Below are 25,745 nucleotides of genomic sequence, written 5' to 3'. Positions count from 1 at the left end.
TTGGAGCCCAACAGATAGGATTGGCTTAAGACAGCACCTTGTGTTCCAAAATCTTAAAAAAGAAAGCTGCTAAAAATCAAGTTTCTAGCCCTTTAGTTGGAAAGTTAAATTTCCAGTATCTGCCGGAGTCAACAGAGAGCCTGAAACGATACTGCTGGGAACAGTCCCGATTCACCATTACTGGCATGGTGTTTAATGCTGACAATTTAAAGCTCAACCCTGTTAAATGTTTCACTGTTGATCAAGTCTGCTGAAAAATAAGGGATGAAGATCAGCTAAAGTCACTGCATACAAGACAGAAGAGGGTTGAAAATATTTTGAAGATTTATTCATCTCAGGTAAGTGGAGGTTGGTCTTGGGGAGGGGAGAGTTTGGAGAGTACTACTGCTTCCACCCTCACCACCCCAATTCATCTTCTGCCTGGCAGGAGCTGCATATTAATTAGTGCTGATTCAAGGGAGCAATTGAGGCTTATTAGACTATCGCTGGCAGAAGGAGAAAGGGTCTGTGAGAGACCAGTCCTGAGAGAAGGAATCACAGGAGCTGAATAGTGAGAAGGCTTAGGCTGCAGTTCATGTATTTTTATTTTGGAATTAGCTAGCTTTTTGTTAATGAAACTAGAGATCAGAAGAGGTGACATTTTGACAACAGCAAGTGAATACCTTGTGTTTGGACTTGGACGGAGAGTCTACCAATTTACACTTGGCAAAACACAACTGAAGTTTCCCAGACCTCTATTTTGCATCTGTATAAATCTTTGTCTAGACTAGGATTTAAAGGTGTGTTGTTAGATGATGATAAACAAATTCTAACTCACACATTCCACAAGACTAGTGTAACCAAAGTAGTGTATAAACTGGTTGCGTTAAAGCCTAGGCTCCTCTGTAGGCTTCAACTTGACCAGTTTAGAACACATTACTGAAGTATATCCCTTCTTGTCTACATTAGGCTTTTAGATTATGTTGGAACATACTGGCCAACAGCTTCTAACCACACATCTTTAATCCTTTCCTCACAAATTAATCCCTTCTAGACCCTTGAACATTTGTATTGGTCTTCTCAGACTCCTCTGCAACTTGTAGACGTATTTAGGCAGTATTATGTTACAAAGGTTGAACAGACTGGTGTTTAATTTAGTCCCAAGTTAGTAGCAATATATTTTTAAATACATATTTTTAAAAGAGTCTGATTATTGTCACTGCACTGTATCTTTCTGTAATGTCTCATGATTCCTAACAGCTAGCTGCATAAATCATAACCATTCAGTAGCCTGAATATCAGAGGTAGGTGTATCTTCTTACTCTTTCACGTTTGACAAATGGGAAAGTGACCCACTAGCTTTGCTAATTCTTGTCCTCACTTCCTTAGTGAACTGGCCATTAGCAGATATTGTACTTCCACAATAGACAAAGATATGAAATCTTTCATACTTTTCTTTATCAATCATTCATCTGCCAGCGTAGATAGCACTCTCTCATAACTCCATGATTTTGGTCTTCTGCGTACTGATACCAAGTCCCACTTTGGCCATTTCTGCTTTCATGCTCATAGGTAGTCTTTTCATACCATCTAAGCTGGTATGACTGTATTGTCCGCAAAATCTAAGTGTCACAATTTATCTCTTATCCAAAACAATACAAGTGACCTTAGCAGCAGCCGTCACCCTTCTTGTCACGAAAATCTACGATAATACAGAAGAGAAAAGGGGATAATATGCAATATTGCCGTACACCAGTAAGAATCTTAAAACATTCAGTGTCTGCTCTCTGTCCCAACATGGCATATAAAGTTATCATACAAAACTTAGACCAAATTAACAATCTTCGCTACAATTCCATAGTGTCTCAATATATTCTAGAAGGCTCCTCTGTGGACACTAGCAAACACTTCTGTAAAATTAAGGCAGTTAAAACCCATCTATTTTAAGCCTTTCTCAGCAAGTCTTTTCACGGTGAAATTCTGGTATGAACATGATGCACTGGCTTGAAATTCAGCCTGTTCTTCCCTGAGTACTTCTTCAACTTTTTATCCTATTAAAAATGACAATACAAAACACTTTTCCAGGTACAGATAGGAGTGTCACCCTTCTTCAGTTATCACAAATAAAGTGGTCTGCCTCTCTTTTTAGGGATTTTACAGATGACAGCTCTTCTCTAATCTATACGACAGTTCTCCTTTCCCCAAACCATTCTGACCAATGTGCACATGTAGTTCACCATCACTTCCTCCCAGCTTTTAACATTTGAGCATCTATCTCATAGTCTGGTGCTTCACCTCTTTTCACTCGGTTTATAGCCTTAATTACTTCCTCAGAGGCTATTACTTCTAGTGATATAGGTATGTCGGCTATTTCTTCACACCTCTCAATTTTGCATTAGTGTTCTGACTCATTAAGCACAGCCTGGAAGTGTTCCATCCAATGGGCTCTCAGTCCTTCCTCTGTGATTAAAATCATACCATCTGCAGCCTTCACAATACCACAAAGTTCAAGAATTATGATGTCAGCTGTTTAGATACTAGAAAAAGCTTTTTAGAATCCCCTTTCTTATACACCTCATCAGGTTCTCTTGCTTTATTTTCCATTCATTCGCTTATCTCTTCTGACTGATCTTTTAACTTCCTTGTCTTTTTCCAAATATTCTTGTTGCAAAATAGCTCTTTTACTGCTGTCTTGTTCATGTTGAATTCTCTTCTTCAATTCTTTCCTCTCTTCAACAAGCCTCATGTATTTGGTTGGAGTCATTCTTCTTTCTTAGTTTTTCTCACTCCCACTGTAATCCACAGATACTTCTTTGAAAAACTGCCATTGCCAGTGTCTTTAACTTTTCACATCTATTGCTAAGTTGCAACTTGAAATGTGCCTTCCCTGCTATATCTACTAACCTTTCTAGTATCACACATACTCTCCTTGTGTGGTGTTACTTTCTTTAGTTTTATTTTGATTGTCCCAATAATAAAAAATGAGATAGGACAATGCAATTGCCCTTCCAGCACTGTTGTACACCTGAAAAACACTGCAGATGGTGAAGGTACACAATAGAAAGATGAATGCATTCCAACAGTGTTCTTCCAGAAGAATCTTGGAAATTCATTGGAGAGATTATGCAACCAATGTGGAAGTGTTTTGCTGCATGGATCAGTAGACTGCAGACTTAATAATCAGACAGATGGCCATGGTGGCTTGGCCACGCCATCAGACTACCGGGAGGCAGAAGCACAAGGTATGTCTCAAATTGGATCCTACGTGGAGGGAAGAAAAGGCGTGGAAGACAAAGAATGACCTATTGCAGGACAATAGAAAAAGATGCTGCCATCATGGAGCCAACTTAAGATGGAGTCAAACAGGGCTGGCTCTAGGTTTTTTGCCGCCCCAAGCGCAAAAAAAAAAAAAAAAAAAAAAAAAAGGGCCAGAACACCGCCCCTTGAAAAGTGCTGCCCCAAGCAGGTGCTTGGTTTGCTGGTGCCTAGAGCCGGCCCTGGAGTCAAACATCTTGCTCTGAACAGACTGCAAATGGACAGTAGACAGGTCACACTGTGTATGTTTACACTAGACCTGGAGGTGTAATCTCCAGCTTGGGAATAGATACCTGTGCTAGCTTTGATTGAGTTAGCATGTTGGAAATAGAAATGTAGCCACAGCAGTGCAAGCAACAGGACAGGCTAGTTGCCCAAGTACATACCTAAAGTTTTAGATGGGATTGTATTTGGGCAGCTAGCCTATCCCAGTGCTCACACAATGGTTCCCCCAGTGTTCAGAATTAGAGATGGCTTTCAAAGCAGGATAATATCAATATCAAAATGGCTACATCACACATTTGTGTCCTGTTACAAGAAGTGAAGATACTTTTTCAATACGCGGTAGAAACTACTCAGACCACAGACGTGTTATGTCTGCCTGTTCCTGCCTCCTTCCCATAGTCTTTTCATTTCCAAGGTTTCTTTATTCTTTCTCTTTTTTGCCCTCAGCCATTATGGGGGTGCACACCCCTGTCTTGCCTTCTCTTCATTTCCTTCTCATTCTCCCTCAGCTCAATTAGTCCATCCATTTTTGTTCCTTATCGGTCATCTACTACCAAGACCCATCAATCTTATATCACCAACCAGTTTGTCACTTGTTTCAGTCCTTCCATTTCTTGCCTTGATGTCCACAAGCCTCTCTGAACAATTCTTTGCATCATCCTGGACCCTCTATTAAGTGATCTTCCCCAGACTAATCTAGTATCAGTCCCCGCTCAAATCCTCAATGTATTCTGTGCTTCCCTCAGCCCATCCCTGCCCATCAGCAACCCCAATTCATCCTCTGGCCCCAGTCCTACCTATACATATCCTTTCCCTAATTAATCAACAGTCTGCTCCCCGCTCATAACTTCCAATCAACTAATTCTCTTCACTCCTCCCCTCACAAACTCCCATTCAAATCCCTACCCCCACCTTTCGTTTTCCCCTCAGCCTCTCCAGTTACTTCTCTGGCCTCCAAAACACATTCTGCTCCACCAAGCCCATCAATCCATACTCTGCAACCCCACAGCTCAATCATCCTCTGTGATGACCCACTCAATAAGTGATCCTCCCATGCAGCATCATCCCCCCAACCTTACCCCAACAGACTAATCACCTCTAGTAAGGTTTACACTGTGTTCCCCTCTCCCTAGTACCCACTCTTCCACAAAACTGATAATGTGGTTCTTCCCCCACACCCTCTTCTCAGCCAAATTGATGTCATGTCCCCCTCCCAATTATTTGGATGGGGTCTTTACTCTCTGCCCCACTGGAAGGTCTCAGGCTCAATCTAGGATCTGTGGTTGTGTGAGGTTGGGAGGGGAACTATCCTGTGAGAAGTGTTCCCCTGCCTAACCCTGGCAGAATCAATGGAGCATGTATCCTGCTCTCCATGCAGAGTCTCAGGAGTGTTCATTACTCAGCATGGGAGCAGTCAGAGCAGCATTCTTCTCTCCTTAACATATGGTGAAGCATCAGGCAATCAATGGAGATCTGCTGAGCAGATGCAGCAGGTTAACCACAGGACAGCTGCAGCTCAAGGGAAGTTCACAAGATCTTGTATCTACTGCAGAGATGGGGTCTACATATACAAGCTTCTTACCTCCAGGGAAACCAGGACAGTAGGCAGACTGGCTGAACAGTAAGGAACCTTACTTGGGAAACTGAACCAGTATGTTTTCAGTTGCATAATCCAGAAATGGTACCTGAAACAAGTGAACCTCTTTGCAAGCAAATCTCTCCAACAGGAAAGATTTAGCATTTTGTTCCAGACACTGTCACACACACACACCCCTACGCCTGAAAAACAGACATATTGGCATGCATGTGCAAGCCTTGCAACAGTGCTCCCCCACCCCCCCCAAAAAAAATTCTGAGACAATTAGTGACCATTTCACAGTATTCTCATTTAGTATGCATGACAGTATCAGGATTCTCAGAATTCTGATTATTGCTGAGTGGAGGTTGTTGGGGAAAAAAAAACTAATAAAAAGATTTGTACCACCAAAATACAAAGAATATAGAGCACTTTGTACAATAAATTTTCATATTTGGTTTCAAAAAGTTATTTCTGAATGTACTTGGAACTGATGCAGAAATTCCAATGCACCACAGAATTCAGGGGTCCCATGCCGCAGACGTCAAAGGGCCCAACCACAGAATTTTCATTCAGCATGCCACAGAGGACATGCTAACAGCAAACCTTGGTACAACAACTGACCTTATCTTGGATGCTAGAGGTATGGGTGAGGCAAATAAAGAATGTACACGTAGCAAATGATGATGTGAGGAGAGTTTTCTCTATGTACTTCAAATTTTTAACAATATTCAATATTAATAAACTAAAAAATATTCTGTGCTCAATTAGCTAGTAATTTGGCCAGTTCGAATCAAGCAGATGTTGTGTGGGAGTGGAAAGAAATATTTACACCATGTCAGTATCTGGGCAAAATTTATCTGAATAATTTGGAAGTATGTAGAAACATGTTTTCCAGATTTCTGGGAGGGCTGAACAGCCTTGGCATAACTGGGACAGAGAAGGAGGCGTCAAATAAACTATTTAACATCGGTTCAACAAATTTCTTACTGTGAGATCAGTGCTAGGTTCATACCAGTTCAAACTATCTCCCATTGTAATGATATATCCTTGAATTTCTTTTCATCACACTAGCTAAAATATTGCTTCTATTCATTTCTCGGCTGCGGTTCCTTCAAAAAGAAGGACTGACTTCATTGCAATTTTATTTTACAACAGCCACAAATGAAAAGTATTAGGCTGCAAAACTACATCACTAGAACTGGTTCCATCAGTCTCTGGCTGTCCTTAATGAAGTTTTACATTCAGATTTCATTCTCCAAAACAAAAATGCCACTCACAGAGGAATTACTGAATTATTGTTGAAATGAGAGAGAGAGGGTGGGGGGAGAGAGAGACCGACCACAGAAAGGTGACGTAATGACTGAGGAGGTGGGAGCCTAGAGTGGAGGCTCTTGCTGAACCACAGCAGGGGAATGCAGCTGCCCTGAACTCTGAGACCACCAGCAGCCTGGAAGGAAATCCTATCTCCTTCAGATCTGAGTGTTCGAGAGGGACGATAACATTGGCTTGGGTACAGTAAGGTGGTGATACATGGGAAAACTTGTTTGGAGCAGCGGAAATAATAATGTTATCTCTGTGCTAAGCAGAGCAGGGACAACATCGGTGGGAAGAAAATCACTTCAGGGAAGATAATACACTACAGGATAAAACAGAACATGTTACTACAAAGGATATAGTAAAAATCAGGAAACCTCCTCTCTCCTCTCCCCTCCTCCCCCATCTTTGAACCAGAGACACTGAATTAAAAATTGGCAGTGTACATGAAGTGCCACTTCATTCAAACATCACTGAGATGAGTGTGTATGCAATTAATTACCATCCAACTTGCTTTTCCTATGTCTAGTTTATTTTGCATTACATCCAAAAGTGGCATGTAAATGTACCTGAATCTTAGAAGTGTTAAAAGCTCTATTGACAAAATGATTCTATGCCAAGCTTGAAAGCACCAACTGAGGTAATTAGTGTTTTCTAGTATTGGTGACCAGATGGACATGACCTACAATATGAATCCTTACTAGAGCTGTGCAAATAATGGATTTTTTCAATTCGGAGCCGAACTGGGGTGGGGGGAATCTTGAACAATTCTAACTGAAATTTTTAAAAGAATAGGCAAATCAAAAAAAAAATTTAAAAAATATTTTGTATCAACTGAAACATTTCCAGTTGACTCAACAATTTGGGAGGGTATTCAACTGATTTTCAGTCAAACTAAATGTTTCAGTTTATTCTATATGCACTTCCTTCCCTTCCCTTCCCAAGTTTTTCATTTTGATTAGGCAGTTTCAGGCTCTTTTCACTGTATGAGCATGCTTGTGCATGTTTTAATTGGCCTGATTTGAAATTGAGACACTGTTCTGAATCAAAGAGTTGAAATGAATAATTTCAACGCTTTTGAAATTTTTTTCCCCGCAATCAAAGCTATTATTCAAATTTGACCCAAATTCAGCTAACAGTTTCATGGCTTTAAAAATATATTTTTTTTTGTCAAAAAACAATTAGTCAAAAAAATTTGTCCCAGATCTATTCATTACAGTGGTCACTGTTGGTTTTTTAATGAATAAAAGTTCTAAGTATATCAAAGGAGATGTCATAAAATAGTAAGAGATTTATCATAAAAAAAAATAAAACAAAGCCCCTTCATTTATATACGGTCATACCACTTGTGAAGAACTGACACATGAGAACACAGTTAATGTTAGCATCTGCCTTACCTCAATTTTTTCCCATATAGTTTCATAATTGTCTTGGTGTTGTATATCTTGCATCAATTGTTGAATTAAAGCTGATCTATTTGAGGCAGAGCTCTCATTTTTCTCAGAGGACTCAATCACTACAGGCTTTCCTGACTTGTCTTCTATGTATTTTTTAATGCAAGATGCAGGCACACAAAGCTCTTCATCTGAAAGAATGTCACTCAGAGGCCCAGATTCAATGCTGTCACCCAAAGAAGATACTATGTCACTTGAAGAGCTTGGTGAAACCCTACCCATTTTTTTGTGCTTCCTTTTAATTTGATACGTTGGATACATCTCAGAATCTGAGTTCATTTCTGACAGCTCCCAGTCATCAATGTTTTGAATGGTTTCTCCTCTGGGTTTCTGTGGCAGTAGTTTTGTTAAATTTTCTAACTTCAAAGCCAATACTTCAGTCTGTTTGAGGTGTGATGGAAGTGCTAAATATTCATCAGAACCATACCAGGCCTCAACAACTTTATCATTTGTATTATCATAATTTGGTGATGATAGGTAACTCTTCTTGCTCCTATTTCTTGGGAGAACAGGTGACGAGGAGATAACAGGTCCTGAGTCAGTTGATGATGCACTTTCTTGGCTATGAGTTGGTGAACTAGATTGTTCATTTTTACTTTGGGACTGGCCATTCGGTTCTCTCTGATTACAGGTATCTGATGATGTGGAAACAGAATCTGTTTTTGTACCTCCCACAGATTGAGAGTTACAGGAAGGAATTCCATTTTGTAGAGCTGAACTCCCTTTTTTATTCACCTGCTTTGCTGAAGCTGTGTTAGATATACCCACAGGTGTCCTGCATGATGTCACCTTCTCAGGAGTATCATGTGATTTTTTGTGCCTTGGCTTTTCTTTCCAAATGTAACAATTAGACTTACCTAGACTTATGGAACTTTCCTTAAAGTGATTGTTTATTGTGTACTCAAGGCTTCTATCACCTATTTTATGTAAGCAATCATATGACTGACTGACAGCAGATAGACTGTTAGTGTAAGATGACTGTAAAGCCAAGCAAAGCTTGGACCTGTCTGGTGGATCTAATAATGAGGGTGTACTTCTACTCATTTCAGTCTTTAAACTAAGAGAGACAGGTTTTTTGGCATCACTGACTTCCATATCATCTTTAAACACTTCTTCTTTTAAAAACAGACCTCTTTTTGGCAATGTAGGCTGTGTGGGCGAATCCTCATTGTAGTTAAAGCAGTCTCTTATTGACCTCTTGGGAGTTGAGTTTTCACAGTGTGGATGCTGTTTGCTTTTTGCACCAAGATTGTGCAATGGACTGTATTCGTGTTTCTTGAAACTGGAAACTGGTTTTCTGTCAGCTGATAAGATGCCATCTTCAGTGCAAGATCCTGTACAGAGAGATGACTTCCCAGAAGGAGAAAACAGTGAAAGCTCAGGTGATGTTTTGCTGTCTTTGCTTTCTCCCTTTTGTTCTGTTGAAAGAGGTAAATGGGTTTCTTTCACATTAATGGCTTCATTGCACTTGGAAACCATGGAATCAGTTGCTACTGCAAGTAATCCTACACTTTTGATAAGCTCTGGAAAGTCTTTTTCCATCTCACTGTAGTTCCAAGACTCAAGCGGTTTTGCATTAGTTTGACTGGAGGTCATGTCACCCAGGGCACCAAGCAAATCCTCACTAGGGCTGTAGTCAGACAGTTCAAATGCAGTAATACCACAATCCAGGGACAAGTAATTTTGAGAGCACTTGATAGTTAACTGTCCTGAGTCATCCACTTCAGTTAAAGAGTCAAGACGATCCTGAAACAAAATAAAAAATAAAGACCATTTAAAAAGGGATTTCAGTTTTACTACTATTAATAACTATTCACTAGTGAATTCTTAAATCCAGCACACTAAAGGTCACAAATCCAACCAGTGGCAATGTATTCTTATACACAATCTAGAAAAGCAGTTGTTACTGAACTGCCACAGAGCTTCGTACAGTACATTGTGAGTGAACTGTTCTACAATATTTGGGAATAAAAGCACAGTGGAATGGCCAAGTGTTAATCTGCACATAGAAATGTTTAACTCATACATGATGTCACCCTGCAGAGTACTGCAAATTGTAACTATCCTGAAGAGAAACTGCTCACCATTGTCATGGTATGGGTGTGATTGTTATTGTGTTTGCAACTAAAAATCAAAATCTCTGTTATACTCATCCTCAGAGAAACCAATGCAAGAGGGACCCTGAAACTCCACAAGAGGGACCTCATAGAATCTCCCAGTACTAGTCACCTTGAACGGGAGGGGATTCGTGGGGTCAGAGTGGGCAGGGGGTAGAAAGTATCTGCGTCCAAGCCTGGTGAAATCTGTGATTGCTGAAACCCATGGATACAGAAATATCCACATAAGAGTGCTGCTCCTCCAAGTCAGTCCACAGGCCTCCTACTGATTGTCAGCATGGGTCTTTCAGACGCCAACTTGCCATTGGCGGAGTTTCCCACATTTGCACAGTAGCAGCTGCTGACTGCACCTAGCTTCATGCAGCATTAACTTCTGTTGACTATCCACTGGGATATCCACAAGGTTAGCTGAGGACAGTACCGTAGACACAGCCACAGCTTCTGTTCACAATATCCTTCTTCAACACCCTCCAGTCACAATCCCCTAAATATCAGTCTTCCCATTCTCAGAAGCTGACGGAGCAATCCTGCTAGAGCACTAAGATTTTAAGCATCGAGACAAATTTGTGTATAAAAGAGTATTTAAGAGGGTTCTCAGACTTAAGTGGAGCAGGCAAAAAAAGGAAATATTTTAGAATTCCAGAAGCAGCCTGACATACCAGCAGTCACAACAAAAATTACATTTGCTTTACAGTTTGCTATTTCCACATTGTTTTATAACTAATTTAGGGTTCCAGCATCTAGGCAGGAGTCAGCTATCTCCCAATTTCAATGTATATATTCAAATTTGAATATTTGACTAAATACCTCAAAATCATAGGTCCAAATTCTGTTCTCATTTACCCTACTCTATATCAGTTGAAGTCCACTATTTAGATCAGTAGAGATGATAAATCACTCCAGCTAGGTAAAACGACAAACAAACTAAAAAACCGTGAAAGCAAACATTTGCTCAAGTGCTGGCATTAGAGTGCAACATACTGTTTAACACACACCATCCTGTCTCCGCCTCACAGCAAAGCTATTTCAACAAATGACCCCCACTAATAGTCCAAACAGCTGCAGTCTCAACAAAAAAGTAGCCTCATGGTTTGCCTCCTACCTTGAGTGCTGCACAATACTAGTTTTGGAGTCCCCCTCATCAGTAAGGACAGAATGATTTAATCATTACATTGTTAGGTCCACAACCAATAACGCTTGTGTTAGCCAAAAAATAAAAACTAAAATAATAAAAAACCCTTAAAAACCTTCAAGTTAAAATGTTCTTTGTAGAAAGCTGGTTTGGAAGATTTTAATCTGTAACCTAAATCTGTGGACTTTTCTTAAAGTCTTTTATTGCATGCATTCCAGTCATGTGAAGGGCCAATTCAGTGACTGGTAAGTCATGAAACTGATGTGTCTGCATTATTCATGAACAATGTTGCATAAAGTCATTAAAATATGTCTGAAGAGGAGGTCAAAAAAACAATATTAACTAGCTTACAATGTATACAGCAACCGCTGAAAACATACTCAAATTGTTAGGGTGGGAAATAGGTATCATGCTTGTGTGGCTCCATGCTATCATTAGTACAGCCCTGCAAGTCTGCGGATATGCGCTTTACATCTGTGGATGTGGATATCCACTTGATATCCGGGGATGCGGATATCTGCAGACCATGTTTGCAGATCAGATGCAGATACAAATTTTGTATCTACACAGGGCTCTAATCATTAGTCATCCATTTTATTAAGCAATGTTTAATTTTTAGTTTTAAAAAACAGCAAATCACTGCAATTTAAAACATTTTGCCTTTCTTTACAACCGATCAGCAATAAGAATCTAAGGTCGAGCAATATAGAACAAATAATTTCTTAATGGGATACCATTAACCTGGAAATCCCATTCCACTCTGTAAAATTAGTACGGACTATTGTTACATGCAATCCTTATCGTACTGACAGAAATCACAGAAATAATTTATTCTTCTCTATTCTCTTATTTATTTACTTGTCTTACGGATTTGATAGCACTTTAGGTATAGTAAGGTCACTGTTTTGTTGATGGTTAGTTGCACTCCTGTCTCGTTATGGAAGTACTGACTAGGATGGCCACTGCCCAGATAGAGGCCACTGCCCCTTTAAAAGTCTCATTCAGGCCCCCCTCAAGCTCAGTCTAGGCAAACACAATAAGTGGCTTTCGTAAAGCCCAAATTTATGTAGTAAGATCACAGAGCTGGTTTGTTGCAACCAAACCCTTGGTGGATCTATTTACAGTCCTGAATCATCTCTCCCTGGGTAGGTGGGAAGAGTCCTAAGCATCCCAAAGGCCCCTTCTGGCTACTCGGGTTGCAGCCTCTTCTCTAAGGAGAAAAATCTTCCCCTCAGCCAGGCCCTTTCTTTATGAGGGGGCAGTTTCTATAGCAGATGTAATCAGATCCAGTTGGGGCACTTCCTGCTTCTTAGTGCCTGAATTAAATCCTTCCTTAGGCCTTGAGATTGTAGTTACAGAAACCCTTACCACACTCAAGCCTTAGCATCATGGCTTCACTCCCATTCACTCCTCTGGGGGTGCTCATGGGCACGCCTTTCCTTAGAACTTGCAAGAAAGTGTTCAAAGCTGAAACTGAATCTGAAGTAGCAGCACGTATGTGTTCAGGCAGGAAGGGCCGGGGGTCAGGGGAGAGAAGGTGGCCCTGGACATGTTTGATGGTTTTGATTTCAGGACCCCCCTCCTCTGTTGCAAAGGCTTTTAATATACATCAGCCAGAGAGTAGAGAAACTTTTAAAATTTTTAAGAAATATGTTCATACTCTATCAGAAACTTGTGTTATTTGAAATTAATCCATTTAATACATTATAAGTCCAAAATACACATAAGTCCAAAAGGGACCACTATGATCAACTAGTTTGACCTCCTGCATAACACAGGCCATAGAATTTCATTGCATAAAGCCCATAACTTTTTTTTCTTTTGGAGCTAGAGTATATCTTTTAGAAAAACATCTAATCCTCATTTTAGGGCTTCAAGTGATGGAGAATCCATCACATCTCTTGCTAAGTTGTTCAGATGGTTAATTACCCTCACTATTAAAACTGTGCGCCTTATTTCTATTTCAAAAACATTTGAGCTGACAAGGTCTCTTTAAATCAATTTAGTAACCATACTTACTGAGCAAAAGGCAATCCAGTTAAATGCATCTATATTAATAAGCCTATTAAATTGGTACAAACTTTGCATGCATTAGAGGAAAGTGAGACTGGAGTTGGTCTGCAGGGATGTTGCTAACACAAATGGCAGTTTGTAGGCTACACTTTCAAAAAGGAACTTGAACCTGGCCTGTGAAACTGTGGGTAAAAGTTTTCCATGCCTAAGGTTTGTGACTACAAAGACAAATTCCACGTTTTGATTTACACATGCAAATGAACTTTTCACACACAGATCTAGAGTTGAGCCTGAGCTCATAAAGTTTTGATTTGGATACGAACTTCTAAATTACACGGTGACTAGATCAGGTGTTTGGGGTCAAAAGCACCTCTGCACCAATCTGAGTGTATCTGTGGGGAAAATGTTAGGGTCATGGGAAATATTGCCCGCTATTTTAAAGGATATTTTTTGAAAAGTTGGTCCTATGATCTTACACTTATTTTAATCTGGTTCAACCACAATGGATGTCAGCTGAAGAAATTTAAGATGAGAACACCTATTCAATTAGCCTGAAATATATTTGGCTGCACTGGCAATCATTTGAACTGCAAGTGCAAACCACCCTAGCAATTTTTAAACTAGTAGCTCAGTAGATGAGTTTAAATTCTCTAATATGACTAGGGATTAATGTTCCAAAAGTAAATGACTGCATTTAGTTCTCATACCTCTTTTGTCTCCTCAGAAAACGCTTGCAGAATATCAGTCTGCCTGGTGTAGTTTCCATTGGCATCCTGTAGTCCCTGTAGGATGCGTTCCCTCAGAACCAGAACAGAAACACGTAGCTGGTGCCAGAGTAGCTGCACTGTATGTATATCGACTATCACATTGACGGAGTAAGACAGAAGCTTCAGGGAAAACTCAGTCTCTAACAGAGCATGAATTTGTTCAACGTGATCAGATATATCTTCACAGATATCCTGTAAGAGAAAAGAAAAATATATCTTTAGCTACAGGCATAGGCCCTATAAGGATCATCTCTACTTTTTGGCTAATGCAGAAAATGTGATTTTAGATAGGGAGAATAATGTAATTAATACATACAGGGTTCTCTATTTATTTTTTATTTATAGCAATGCTACAACAACTGAACAAGCAGCTGTCCTATTTGGCAGGAGTGTTCACTGAGTACAGAGATAGCATACAATAAGCAAGGATGGCACAACAAGATCATATGAATCATAGATAGAAAAACAGCACCATAGAGATGTCATCCTAAACCATAGCAATTGCAATGAAAGTGGTAAGATCAACCCAATTGATCTCTATTCTTGATATTTTTTTAAAAAATCAGAATGTAAAGAATTTGATTTGTGCCATTCCCAACAAAATAGGTATAGACAGAGTTGCCATTTTAAATCAGTAAGAATCTAGATATATACACACTGTTTTGTGCAGCAGAGAAAGGGTTAAGTCATAAGCAAGCTGGTCAGGGATATTAATGTGGGTAGAAGACATCCTATGATGTCCAATTAAAGATTTATCCTTTTGCTTACTGGAACAACTTCCAGTAAATTATACAGCACAATGGATTTCATTGACTCTAAACTACAGATTAATGGCACATTCATTGTGAAAGACCCATTTAGAGTTTATCTGGACTAGGATTTAAAGGTGCATTGTCAGAATGTGGCAAGCAAAAAGGCTAATGTAGACAAATCAGTGAGTACTCTTAACATAAGCAATGTTGAACTCCTTGGCTAACCTGAGTTATGAGTATGCATTGCCGGGTCTGGACTTTTCGAACAGGTTAGTTAGCTTCTAATATCATGCCTTTAAATCCTGTCAAGATAAATCCAAACTTGAGAGTTAGGATTCAGAAGGATGTAGGTAAAATTACACAATCATAATCAAACACAGGATTGGTTTGGTCTGAAATGCTTGCAAGGTGAGTGTGGTAGGGAGCTGTCAAACCAGCCCACATGGACAGGGCCAAAAGAATGTGAGCCAAGAGACTGCCAGTGTTTTCAGTTGCAGGCAGCTTGGTGATCACACACAGTGATATCCAGTACAATTTACTGTAGCTTTTTAGGGATGGAGTGTACTTGCTAGATGCGGAGGCTGACACTTGGCTAAGGGACCTTAAGGATTGGACTGGGGAGGAAATAGATACCAGGTTGTGTGGGTGGAGGTGATTGCTGAGGCCTCCAAAGGGCAGTATCTTATGCAGATAAGGGCTAAAAGAACCAGCTCCCAGAGGTAAATGAGACCTGGGATTTTAGTTTGTGGATCTTGTGCCTGTAAGGGGAGACCTGATATCTTCATAGACTAAGGATCCCTCACACCCACCCACCCATGTGCATGAGTGGAAGGTTAGAGGACTCAGAAGTGAGCTGGAGTCTTGGGGGGTAGGCAGAACGGTGTATCCCAAATTATTGGTTCTACAGTGGGAGTCCTGTAAACCTGCACTTGACTCAGTTAAACGCCTGGTATGTGAGATGGTGGGGATATACCGCCCTTACCCAGTGTTAATTAAGTTACAGTCTGCTGCTTAAAATCCATTCCAGTCTGTCTTTCATTCAACTGTGTGTTCTAAGCAAATTAGATTAAGAAACATCCCAATTTTTGCAGCATGTCAGACTTGCAACTAATCAAAACCGTTGTCTTGAGACCTGATATTTATTTTGGTCTTCATTAATATTTTTGTTTAATAGTAGCATAATGATGTAAGTTGCAAAGCAGAGCCTTTCTGCACTGACAGTATGTAAAATCTTCTGTATCAGTTTAGATCTGATGTTTATAATTCAAAGTAAAGCTAACTTTATGATGGTGTTAGGTGCACAGGGAAATAATGTGGGCACTATTTAAAACATAATTTTTAGTAACTTAACATTAATAAATGAGACCAAATTCTCTTGAACTATCTTAAAAATTGCTTTAAGTAGTAATCAATAGCTCAGAATTAGCTAGGGGGACCAGACAGCAAGTGTGAAAAATTGGGACGGTGATGGGGTGGTAATAGGAGCCTATATAAAAAAATAGGCCCAAAAATCGGGACTGTCCTTATAAAATCGGGACATCTGGTCAACCTAGTATTAGCCCTTGAGAAACAATTAAGGTTAGAATACTGTCAACAGCAACTTGAACTATGTTATTGCAATAGCTGGCTCAGGCCTAAATAAAACCTCTTATGGGAAATACCCACAGAAAGGCCAGAGATTAGCATAAGGCCTCCTGGAGTTTCAAGGAGCATGGTATCTTGGGGTGGGGATAATATCTGTTCTACTTTGTGCTCAGCCATCTTGTTCTATCAACTGGCAACCATATTCACGACAGTACAAAACAAATAGATTGATTGACTATATTGGGAGTTGCAAGTGTTCAGAATCTCTGAAAACTGGGTTGAATATTTCCACTTTGGCAAAATAAATGCCCTGCTACTGTACCACTGCAATGCCAAAAATCACTAAAAACTTAAGGGCTGGTCCAAAACCAAGACTCCCAGTGAATTAATAGGCTAATCCAAAACTTCTGTGTTAGGTCTCGTCTACATATACATTTGCATCAGTTTAACTCAAGGTATGTTTTCAAACCAATTTAATTAATTTGGTGCAAGTTTGCAGGTACATACTCTGAACTTTTTCATGCAGATAAGGCATATTGGTTTCAATTTAAGGTGTGGTTTAAATTGATGTAGTTAAACTCATAGGTGCTGGAACTCGGGGTACTGCCACACCCTCTGGCTTGAAGTGGTTTCCATTATATACAGGGTTTACAGTTTGGTCTAATGGCTCTCAGCACCCCCACTTTACAAATTGTTCCAGCACCCTGGTTAAACTTATGCAAAATCTTGTAGAGATACTTTTATTGCATTATATATCATGCTTGTTTGGATAAGTTCAAGTCAATTAGGAACTGATTTATGCTAAACCTAAGTAAGCTACTTTTAACCAAAATGAGTGTCCACACAGTCTTTACACTAGTTTAACTAAACTGGTTTCAAATTATACCTTAAATTAAGCAGTGCAAGTTTCTCAGTGTGATCAGCCCTTATTAGCATTTAAGAGTGGTTTAATTTGGATTTAGGCCTGTCTACAAGAGAAAGTTGCACAGATTTAAATAGATATTTTTAAAGCAACGTACATTTGGTTTACATACGGCTCATTCTGGTTTCATTTACATATGGCTCATTGGTTCCCAATCAACTTAAGCTAAACTGAAATAAGAGTGTCCACACGGGAGTTTGCATCAGTTTATCTGAACTGATTTAAATGCAAACTTTAGGTTAAACCCATGCAATTTTGTGATATAGACAAGCCCTTAATTTAATCCAGTAAAAAAATAGATTAAACTAAACCAAAGGCACTTTTAAACTGAAATAAGAGCATCCATACAGGAATTTGCACCTGCAGTGTATCTTACTTGGTTTAAAATACAAAATTTAAGTAAAACCAGTGAATGTAGATAAGGTCTTAGAGTCCATCCATTAATGCTATACACCATATTAAGAGGAATAAAATAGCCTAAGTGATACCATCTAAATAGCTACTTGAGGCTACACCAAAATACTATTAATTTACATTACCAAATTACTATTGGAATGCCCAATTGGAAAGCATGATTACACTTTATTCAGAGTTTTAAAAGGATATTAAAGAATACTCAGTGTATTTATTTATATGAATTCCCATACATGTCCCTGAATAACTGGTTAGTTGACGTTTTCTTCTATTTTACTATAAGACAATTTAAATGATAGCAGGACTTCATACATTAGAATTGTAAATATGTGTGTAGCTTGACTTCAGTTGGACTACTCATGTGCATAAAGTTAAGCATGTGTGTTTGCACAATCATTTCCCTAGATCTATGTAAATCTGTGATGGGGTAGACTAGGTCCAGAGGCCCCATGCTGGAGGCCTCGTGGCCCTGCCTCACCCCACCCCAGAAAAGAGCAGAGGAGAAGTCCTCCAGGCATCCTAGAATGGCTGCAGGGAAAGCAGCCAATCAGAGGCCAGGAGGGCCATATAAAAAGAAGTAGCAGAGACAGAGCAGTCAGTTGCTACCTGGAAGAGAGAGGACTGGGTTTCTGGCTGGCTAGAAGAGCAGCAGGACCATGAACGACTCAGTGAGGGCAGGGCCGAGCCCAGAGAGGGCTGCTGAAGACCAGTGGAGCTAAGAAGGAGCTCCTGTCTGTTTGCAGGGACCAAGCGAGGACTGAGCCCAGAACCTAGCCAGACCAAGTGAGGGTACTGTGATGGGCCCTGTTGGACTGTTTTAGAGAGCAGTGTCTCCAGGAAGGAAGCCTTAGTGGAAGGTAAAGACTGTATACCCTGGAAGAGGTTTGTTTGTTCTCCACCTACAGCGTATGTGACTTGGCCAGAGGGCTGAGTCACTGAGGACTTGCCGAAGAAACCATCGAACCAGGGAGGACGGTGAGCTCCAGAGGTGGGTGCCATCCTGTTCCAAGAACTAAGAAACAGCAGGCTCACACCCAACCAAAAGGGGGCGCTTGTGAGAGGCAGGTGCCAACCCCATTACAAAAATCTGTATCTCAATATGTACATACATATAATGTGAATTTTGTAATATAGTTAGGAATTCGTAAAACAGCAGAGAAGTGATACTCAGAGCATGTAACATAAATGTAACTTGGATGCATCCTTTCAACTGAAATTCCTGTGTGCTATTATGAAGCAGAATGAAATTAAAGCAACTCTTACACCTACTGTATAGCAAAATAAGAAAATATAAAAAGCAGTCCAGGAACAGTAAAAAATCTGACAACATAGATCTGCATCAAGTCCCTTCTTGTTCTGGACAGTAATTGAACTCCTTTACACATTCCCAAATAGCATTCTCCAAAGTGTGCCACATCATGTCAGTGACTGCTGACGCACCCTCGGCACACAGTAGTGGCATGAGCTGGTCTAACAACATGCTTCTCCTTCTACGCCAACATAGCCTTCCTCCATCACTGGACCCCAGCTGCCAACCTTAAGGCCACTAGGACATCTGCTTATGTGAATAAGAAAAACAATCCTGTGCCCACCGATCCACACCACTGCCTCCATGGTTGGTCTGACATCATCTGGAATGGAATCACAAAACATTAATAGCAACTGACCACCTGAGGTTGCACACCATATTGTATGCTTCCAAATGCCAATGCCCAATTGTCAGAATTGCCTGTGCTCCTGTACTGCGCTGCACCACTGCTCTTGTGGCCCCTGAGAATGACTGAGAACCAAATTCCATAGGGCAGAACCAAGCTCCCAGCCTTTCCAGGAGATAACAAATGCTGCCCAGTTTCGTTGACCAATACAGATTTAATACCCCTGTGTCATAAATATAAAGGGAAGGGTAACAACCTTCCTGTATACAGTACTATAAAATCCCCCCTGGCCAGAGGCACAATATCCTTTTACCTGTAAAGGGTTAAGAAGCTCAGGTAACCTGGCTGGAACATGAGCAAAAGGACCAATAAGGGGACAAGATACTTTCAGATCTTGGGGTGGGTGGAGGGGAGGCTTTGGTCTGTCTGTTCTGTGTGCTTGCCAGAGAGAGATCAAGAAAGCAAGCAATCCAACTCCATTAGAATTAGTAAGTACTAGCAAGGAAATGCGTTAGTTTACTTTTGTTTTGGCTTGTGATTTTCTCTGTGCTGAGAGGAAGGTGTATTCCTGGTTTTTTTTTTGTAACTTTAAAGTTTTTGCCCAGTGGGAAATCCTCTGTGTTTTAAATCTGATTGCCCTGTGAGATTAGCTTCCCTTCTAATTTTACAGAGGTGCTTCTTTTACCTTTTTTCCTTCTAATAAAGTTCTGTTTCTTTTAAGAGCTTGATTGATTTCTCTATTGTACTAAGATCCAGGGGTTTGGGTCCGTGATCACTTTGTAACCAGTTGGTTAAGATATTCTTCTCAAGCCTCCCCAGGGAAAGGGGTATAAGGGCTTAGGGGGATATTTTGGGGGAATAGGAACTTCAAGTGGTCCTTCCCCTGATTCTTTGTAAATCACTTGGTGGTGGCAGCATACCCTCCAAGGCAAAGAGTTTGTGCCTTGGGGAAGTTTTACCCTAAGCTGGTAGAAATAAGCTTAGGGGGTCTTTCATGCAGGTCCCCATATCTGTACCCTAGAGTTCAGAGTGGGGAGGGAACTCTGACACCCTGCTTGCCCCTTGTGGTGTACATCACCCAGTTCCAATCCCTCCCCCTTCCCCACACCACCACCACCACCTTTGTCAGTTGACAGGTTGCCCGCAACCCCGAGTTCTGCAGCACCTGCTGCTTTGTAATGGGCCATTTGGTGACCAGCCTTTCTGCTCCTGTAATTGCATTAATTTGTTAAGACTTGTCCCATAGCTCTGCCATGCTACATCGCTAACCATCCTACCCCCAAGTTCCATGTAGCTAGTGAATTTCACCCAGGTTCTTGGCTGGCTCCTGATGCCAGCTTCTGAAACCTGACATGTAAAAGTGAGGCCAGGCATCTGCTATACCAGTATAAACCCAGGAAAAGTAATAGAGTAATGGATATTATCCTGGAGCCTATTTGAGGTCCAAGCTTTAGGAGATAAACCTGCAAGTTATGTGCAGACCATTGTGTGAAGGGCCCTGCTACCCCGCCTTCAACTGATTCCCATGTTGTGGTTGTTTTGTTAAACCATGTAGCCTGATTTTTAGAGTGTTTTGCTTGACCACATTTTACATACCCCATCCACACCCATGACTTGTAGGGGTTTTGTTTGACTGTGTATTATTTATGGTCCCCATCAACAGAATCCTAAACCCACAGAAATGTGCCCCCATCTACTTTATTAAGGCACTGCCAAATGAGGAACCTTAACATCTCCAGCTGAACTGGAAATCGTGCCCTTGCCAACCTGTGGGCGGCACTTGATTTAACCCCTATGCCGGTTTCCCCTGGGACCCTTTCTGTACCGCTGTAGCACGAACATGCTGCATACGCCCCAAAACGTAATCCATAAACATGCCTGCACTGATGGATGTATACACCTTTCCAAAACCTGCACCCAATGGCACCTGCAGTTGTTGCTGCTCTGACACACCGTTGCATCAGTGTTGCCCATGCAGCTTGTAATCAGTTGGGAGGAACGAACACCAGTGCTCTGGGTGAATCTGAACACTTTGGAAACCCTGAATGCTGTGAAGACTACCTTAGAAACAGCAGTCTTAACCACTTGCATGAAAATTCCTGCTGACTGAAGTAGAAGTTTGGTTCCCTTGGAATCCCCCAAGCCATGAACCTGAGGGGGTGGGGAGAGCTGCCATTGGTAATGAAACAGGAAAAAAAACCTGGGGCCCATCTGCCCCTGGCCTAGCACCAGCCCCACTATCCCTGACTGCCACTAACTCCCACAACCCCACTACATATGCCCTGGGCAGCCTTTGAATTCATCCCCCCATTTCCTAATCCCTAATCGAATCATCACAGTTCAATTGTGTGCGCAGCACGGGGTGGGGGAGGATTTGCTGTGTCCCTTCTCCTCCTACCTATACCCCATGCCAATATGTTTCTTAGAGCTGACTAACCAGGTAACTCTCCCTCTCCCTTTTTGTTCTGCTTCCACAAGGAGCCCCCACCCCTTTCCCTTGCCCTTAGTGGCAGGGGAAGGAAGGGGGGAGGACCACTCCCTGTCCTTGTGTCCCTTCCTGGGGAGTGAATGAAACTGCATGCTGCCTTGCTAGCCATGCTCCCCGCCCCGTGGAGCTACTCTCCCTCCTGCCTGCTTCACCCTGACCTGGCCAGAGGAAGGGAGAAATTGCTCCCCTTTCTTACTGTTTTGTTTCCACGTGGAAGACTTACATTTGCTTTGAGAGCAGTCAAAAAAATCAAACTCTCTTTAAAACTAAGCTACAGACTATCCAGAGCACAGCCACAGCCAAATGATACATGTACGAACAAGATAACTTAACTCAATCTACTTCCTCCCCGCCCCCCCGTGTATCAACAAACGCCTATTTCAAGGACAGTGAGAGATTCTGGAGCATCACCGATCTGATTGCTCATTACCATGTAAATATGACAAAGGAACAGGGACATTTTACTATAATGAAATACTTAGTAGTGTCTAGAATGTAGAGAGTATAGTAGCAATTCCAAAATTATCCAAGTAGTGGCAACAATTTCTTTACAACAGTCAATATTTGGATGCAGCAGTAATTTGAGGAAACTCAAGAACTGTATTTAGCACAATGAATCAAAAGGTTTAGCACCTTCTGTAGTGCTTTATGCAGCTTCAAGAAGACACTGAAATGTCACCAATAAATTATACATTAAGAATGTGAACAGGTCATTCATTTTCAGGAGACAATCAAGGTCTGTTGTCTTGCCCCGCTGAGACAGCAGGAGATAAAATGAGGGTTTACAAAGATTATTCAAGTTCTAGTGGCACTTTTGCACAGTGAAGATACTGTATGGATCCACAAGAATAGGAACTCGCTTACTAAATTTTCAGATACAATTTACAAATGCTGCCGGGGAGACATGAAGGTTAAGAGGAAATTCTGACTATTGCAAGTGAAGTGCTATAAAAAAGGAATGTTTCAGAAGTCACGGCAAACAACAGGACTCCAGATATTTAAACCATTACAATTTCTCCATGTCTCAGACAACTCATTTGTATAGAACTATTATGGGTGAGAGGACACCTTTCTGAGCCACAATAATGGCAGTGCTCCCATGTTGTTGTGTGTATGTGGTGGTGGTGCATATCGGGGGGAGTAATGTGCTACAATCCTTTACACAGCACAATATGCTCCTCAAACACATACTTCTTCGCATCCAGACAGTTCCATTGGCTAGCATGTTGGGGACAGAGCCATGGCCTCACCCCTTCTTGTGTATGGGGAGGTGCAAGGCACAGAGCCCCTTCTCTTGCTCTCTACCCAAAGCCAAATTTTAGTGCATCTAATGTGGCCTCACAAGCGTTCTTACTCTTCCTACCCACTTATGTAGCCGCATTATATTAGGGCACAATCTAGTTCAAAATATTGAGAGTGAGACAGATACAGAGTGGTGTTATGTATGTTATTACTAATGTTCTTTGGGAAGAGAGAAATACCAGGAGAGAGTATCTAATCGCCATGGTGAATGGCACACCAAAAATTGATAGGTAGATTAGATAAAATGTATATTCTTTTATAACAATACTTTTGATTTGTCTGCTGACTTCTCCCCCACAATTTCCACATTTCCATATAGATTGCAATGATACACAACCTCCAAATGAAAACACAGAACCAAACACAAACACAATTTCATGTCAAGAGCTTTATAACTCTGATTTCTCAATGCACAATTTTTAAAAGGACTTTTTTAACCAATTAAAAGTAACTGATGTATTCATAAGTGAGTGTTAAGGTAAGGGTTTTGTTTTCAATTCACAAACTGTACCGTAGAATCATTTTCTATGGAATTTCTCAGGGCACAAGGGTTGTATCCATTAGACTGCCAGCTGCCCATTTCACTCAGTCTTGCAGACAGCTGACCTTGTAATTCACAGCTGTTACCATCTATCAGCTAGGCCACAGCCCTTCATGCTAACTAAAATAGCTTGCAATGCAAACACTGCTGCAAACAAAGATAGTGTGCACAAACAAACCTTCAGGTTTATTAGACTCTAGGGTTTGTTAAGAAGTTTTAAACAAACATTTTTTCACTGTAGCATTCCTGTGCCTACAGATATACATGGGGTTGTTAAGATGTATGTGATATCTAGTGAAAGACTAAATGTTCCAGTGTTAACAACAGTGACAGAAGCAACTGAACTGTGGTTTTATGTTCTTTGATCTCACAGTGAAACCTCAGCGAGAGAAATCAGATATTCTTCATTTAGCTTAGCTTACATGCAAAACAAATTCATGATTTAAGAAACTAACAATCTTAACTTATACAAATATTTTAAATTCCTTAGATGACAGAGATTCCAACCTACACATCAAATTCCATTTAGAAAAAATGCATATCTGCCAAAGAAATAACAGATTTTTTTAAAATTACTTGAAAATTAGGGGTTAAACTCACTACCTATACTGCAGAGTCATGTGCTTCTAAAGTATAATACAAATAAAGTGTTTCTTCACTATACAAATGGTGTTTGTACATACTTAATAGCTATTTGTATGGGACTGTTCCTCAAAGATATATTTTGAATCCTTAAGAAAAACTGTTTACCATCTCTTCCGGTCTCAAGTGAGCATGTGCATACTCTATAATATTATACTGAAGATAATATCTTTTTCTTCTCTTGTGGATTATGTTTGGTAAAGTCCTTGAAAAATTGTAAAACTGAGAAAAGATTACTCATTCGATGATATGTTTTTCGTTTAGTGCACACAGTAATTGTAGCCAGAGGAAATAACCACACAGCACAAAGTCCAGAGCTTGAGTAAGCAGGTGTAATTCCCATGGAAGTCTCTGGGCCAAATTCTGCTGTAACGTAAATTGAGATGCAAATTAAACATCAGGCGCAAGTTAGTCAGAAAATGATGGTAACTGGTAAAGTACTGTAACTTGTACCAATGTGGCATGTAGGGGCCATGGAAAATTAGTGCAATTTACAGTTTCAGGTGTGCAACTGTAGGTGTGGCAGGAAAGCAACTACCAGGAGGTTTCAGAGTTGTAAGAATATGGGTCTTCCATTGAAAACACTGAGAACTTTGATAATAACTTCTCTGGGAGGAAGACTGGGCCAAAAAATGACACCTCTGCCCACTATGTCTGTGCTACATCCCTTCATTTGTGTGTAAATTACACTTTTTTGCACAATGAAAGCTACATCTGCACATTATGCTACTTTATCACACTTGCACTTGTTTGACAAACTTACAGCCAACATGTAATTCTGAGACCACCGTTTACATCATTGCAAAGTCTGACCCTTCCAGTATACACACTATGAATTTTGACCATTGAATTAAGAATTTTGATTATTGCTAGGATTCTCAAACACTTTCATAGAAGCTGGCAAGGCTATTTATCTGACAAATGTGTGTTTTCCCTGGAGAAAAATGTATCACTCTTTACAAACTGCCTTGATTTTGGAAGAATTACTTCAGTAGAAATTGTCAGATATGTTAGAAGGTTAGTTGTGCTGGCAGACTGGCAAGAACAGATCATTCCTTTTATCTTATGCAAACTTGCTGGTGCACAGAGCTTTAAAATATACAGCATTATGAAGCCAAACACAAAGGTCCTGCCATAAGAACAAAATTCATGTTGATCTGAAACTGTGGTGGTGTTTTTTTAAATGTAATACATTTGAGCAGTTTATTGATGTCTAATGTGGCATTCTGCTATTTAAATAGGTTTATATTTATTACTTGAAAACTCATTGTTTCAAAGCTGAAAAGATGGCAAAGATGATCATTTGAATCTCAACAAGATGGAATGTTTGGCTTTAGAATGCCCCATATTCAGCCAGGCACAAAAATGTTCAGACATTTCTCTCATTGAAGGTTTCAGGACACAACACATGCTCAGGAATTAACAATGAAATGTGTTAAGTAATTTTACTTTGGGTACCTTAACACATACCCACATTCATTTAAATGCTATAGTTTTCTAAATATTTGAAAATGGTACTTGTACACAAAATATTACAAGCTGCATAGAAA

General features: G+C 40.4%; 1 protein-coding gene across 3 annotated transcripts in view; it reads right to left on the bottom strand.

Annotated features, from left to right (window-relative positions):
• Positions 1-25,745, bottom strand: part of AKAP6 (A-kinase anchoring protein 6) — a 405,063-nt gene that overhangs the window by 243,680 nt on the left and 135,638 nt on the right. For all 3 annotated transcript variants that reach the window (XM_073348987.1, XM_073348985.1, XM_073348986.1), the window contains exons 3-4: positions 13,836-14,087; positions 7,810-9,612 (exon numbers count right to left, since the gene is read on the bottom strand). In XM_073348987.1, coding sequence (XP_073205088.1) covers positions 7,810-9,612; positions 13,836-14,087 — 2,055 coding nt within the window. The remainder of the gene's footprint in view (positions 1-7,809; positions 9,613-13,835; positions 14,088-25,745) is intronic.

The sequence above is a fragment of the Lepidochelys kempii genome, chromosome 6, assembly GCF_965140265.1.
Source record: "Lepidochelys kempii isolate rLepKem1 chromosome 6, rLepKem1.hap2, whole genome shotgun sequence".
NCBI classification, from domain to species: Eukaryota; Metazoa; Chordata; order Testudines; family Cheloniidae; genus Lepidochelys; species Lepidochelys kempii.
The sequence above is the reverse complement of the archived record's forward strand: the minus strand, read 5'-3'. Positions and strand labels throughout refer to the sequence as shown.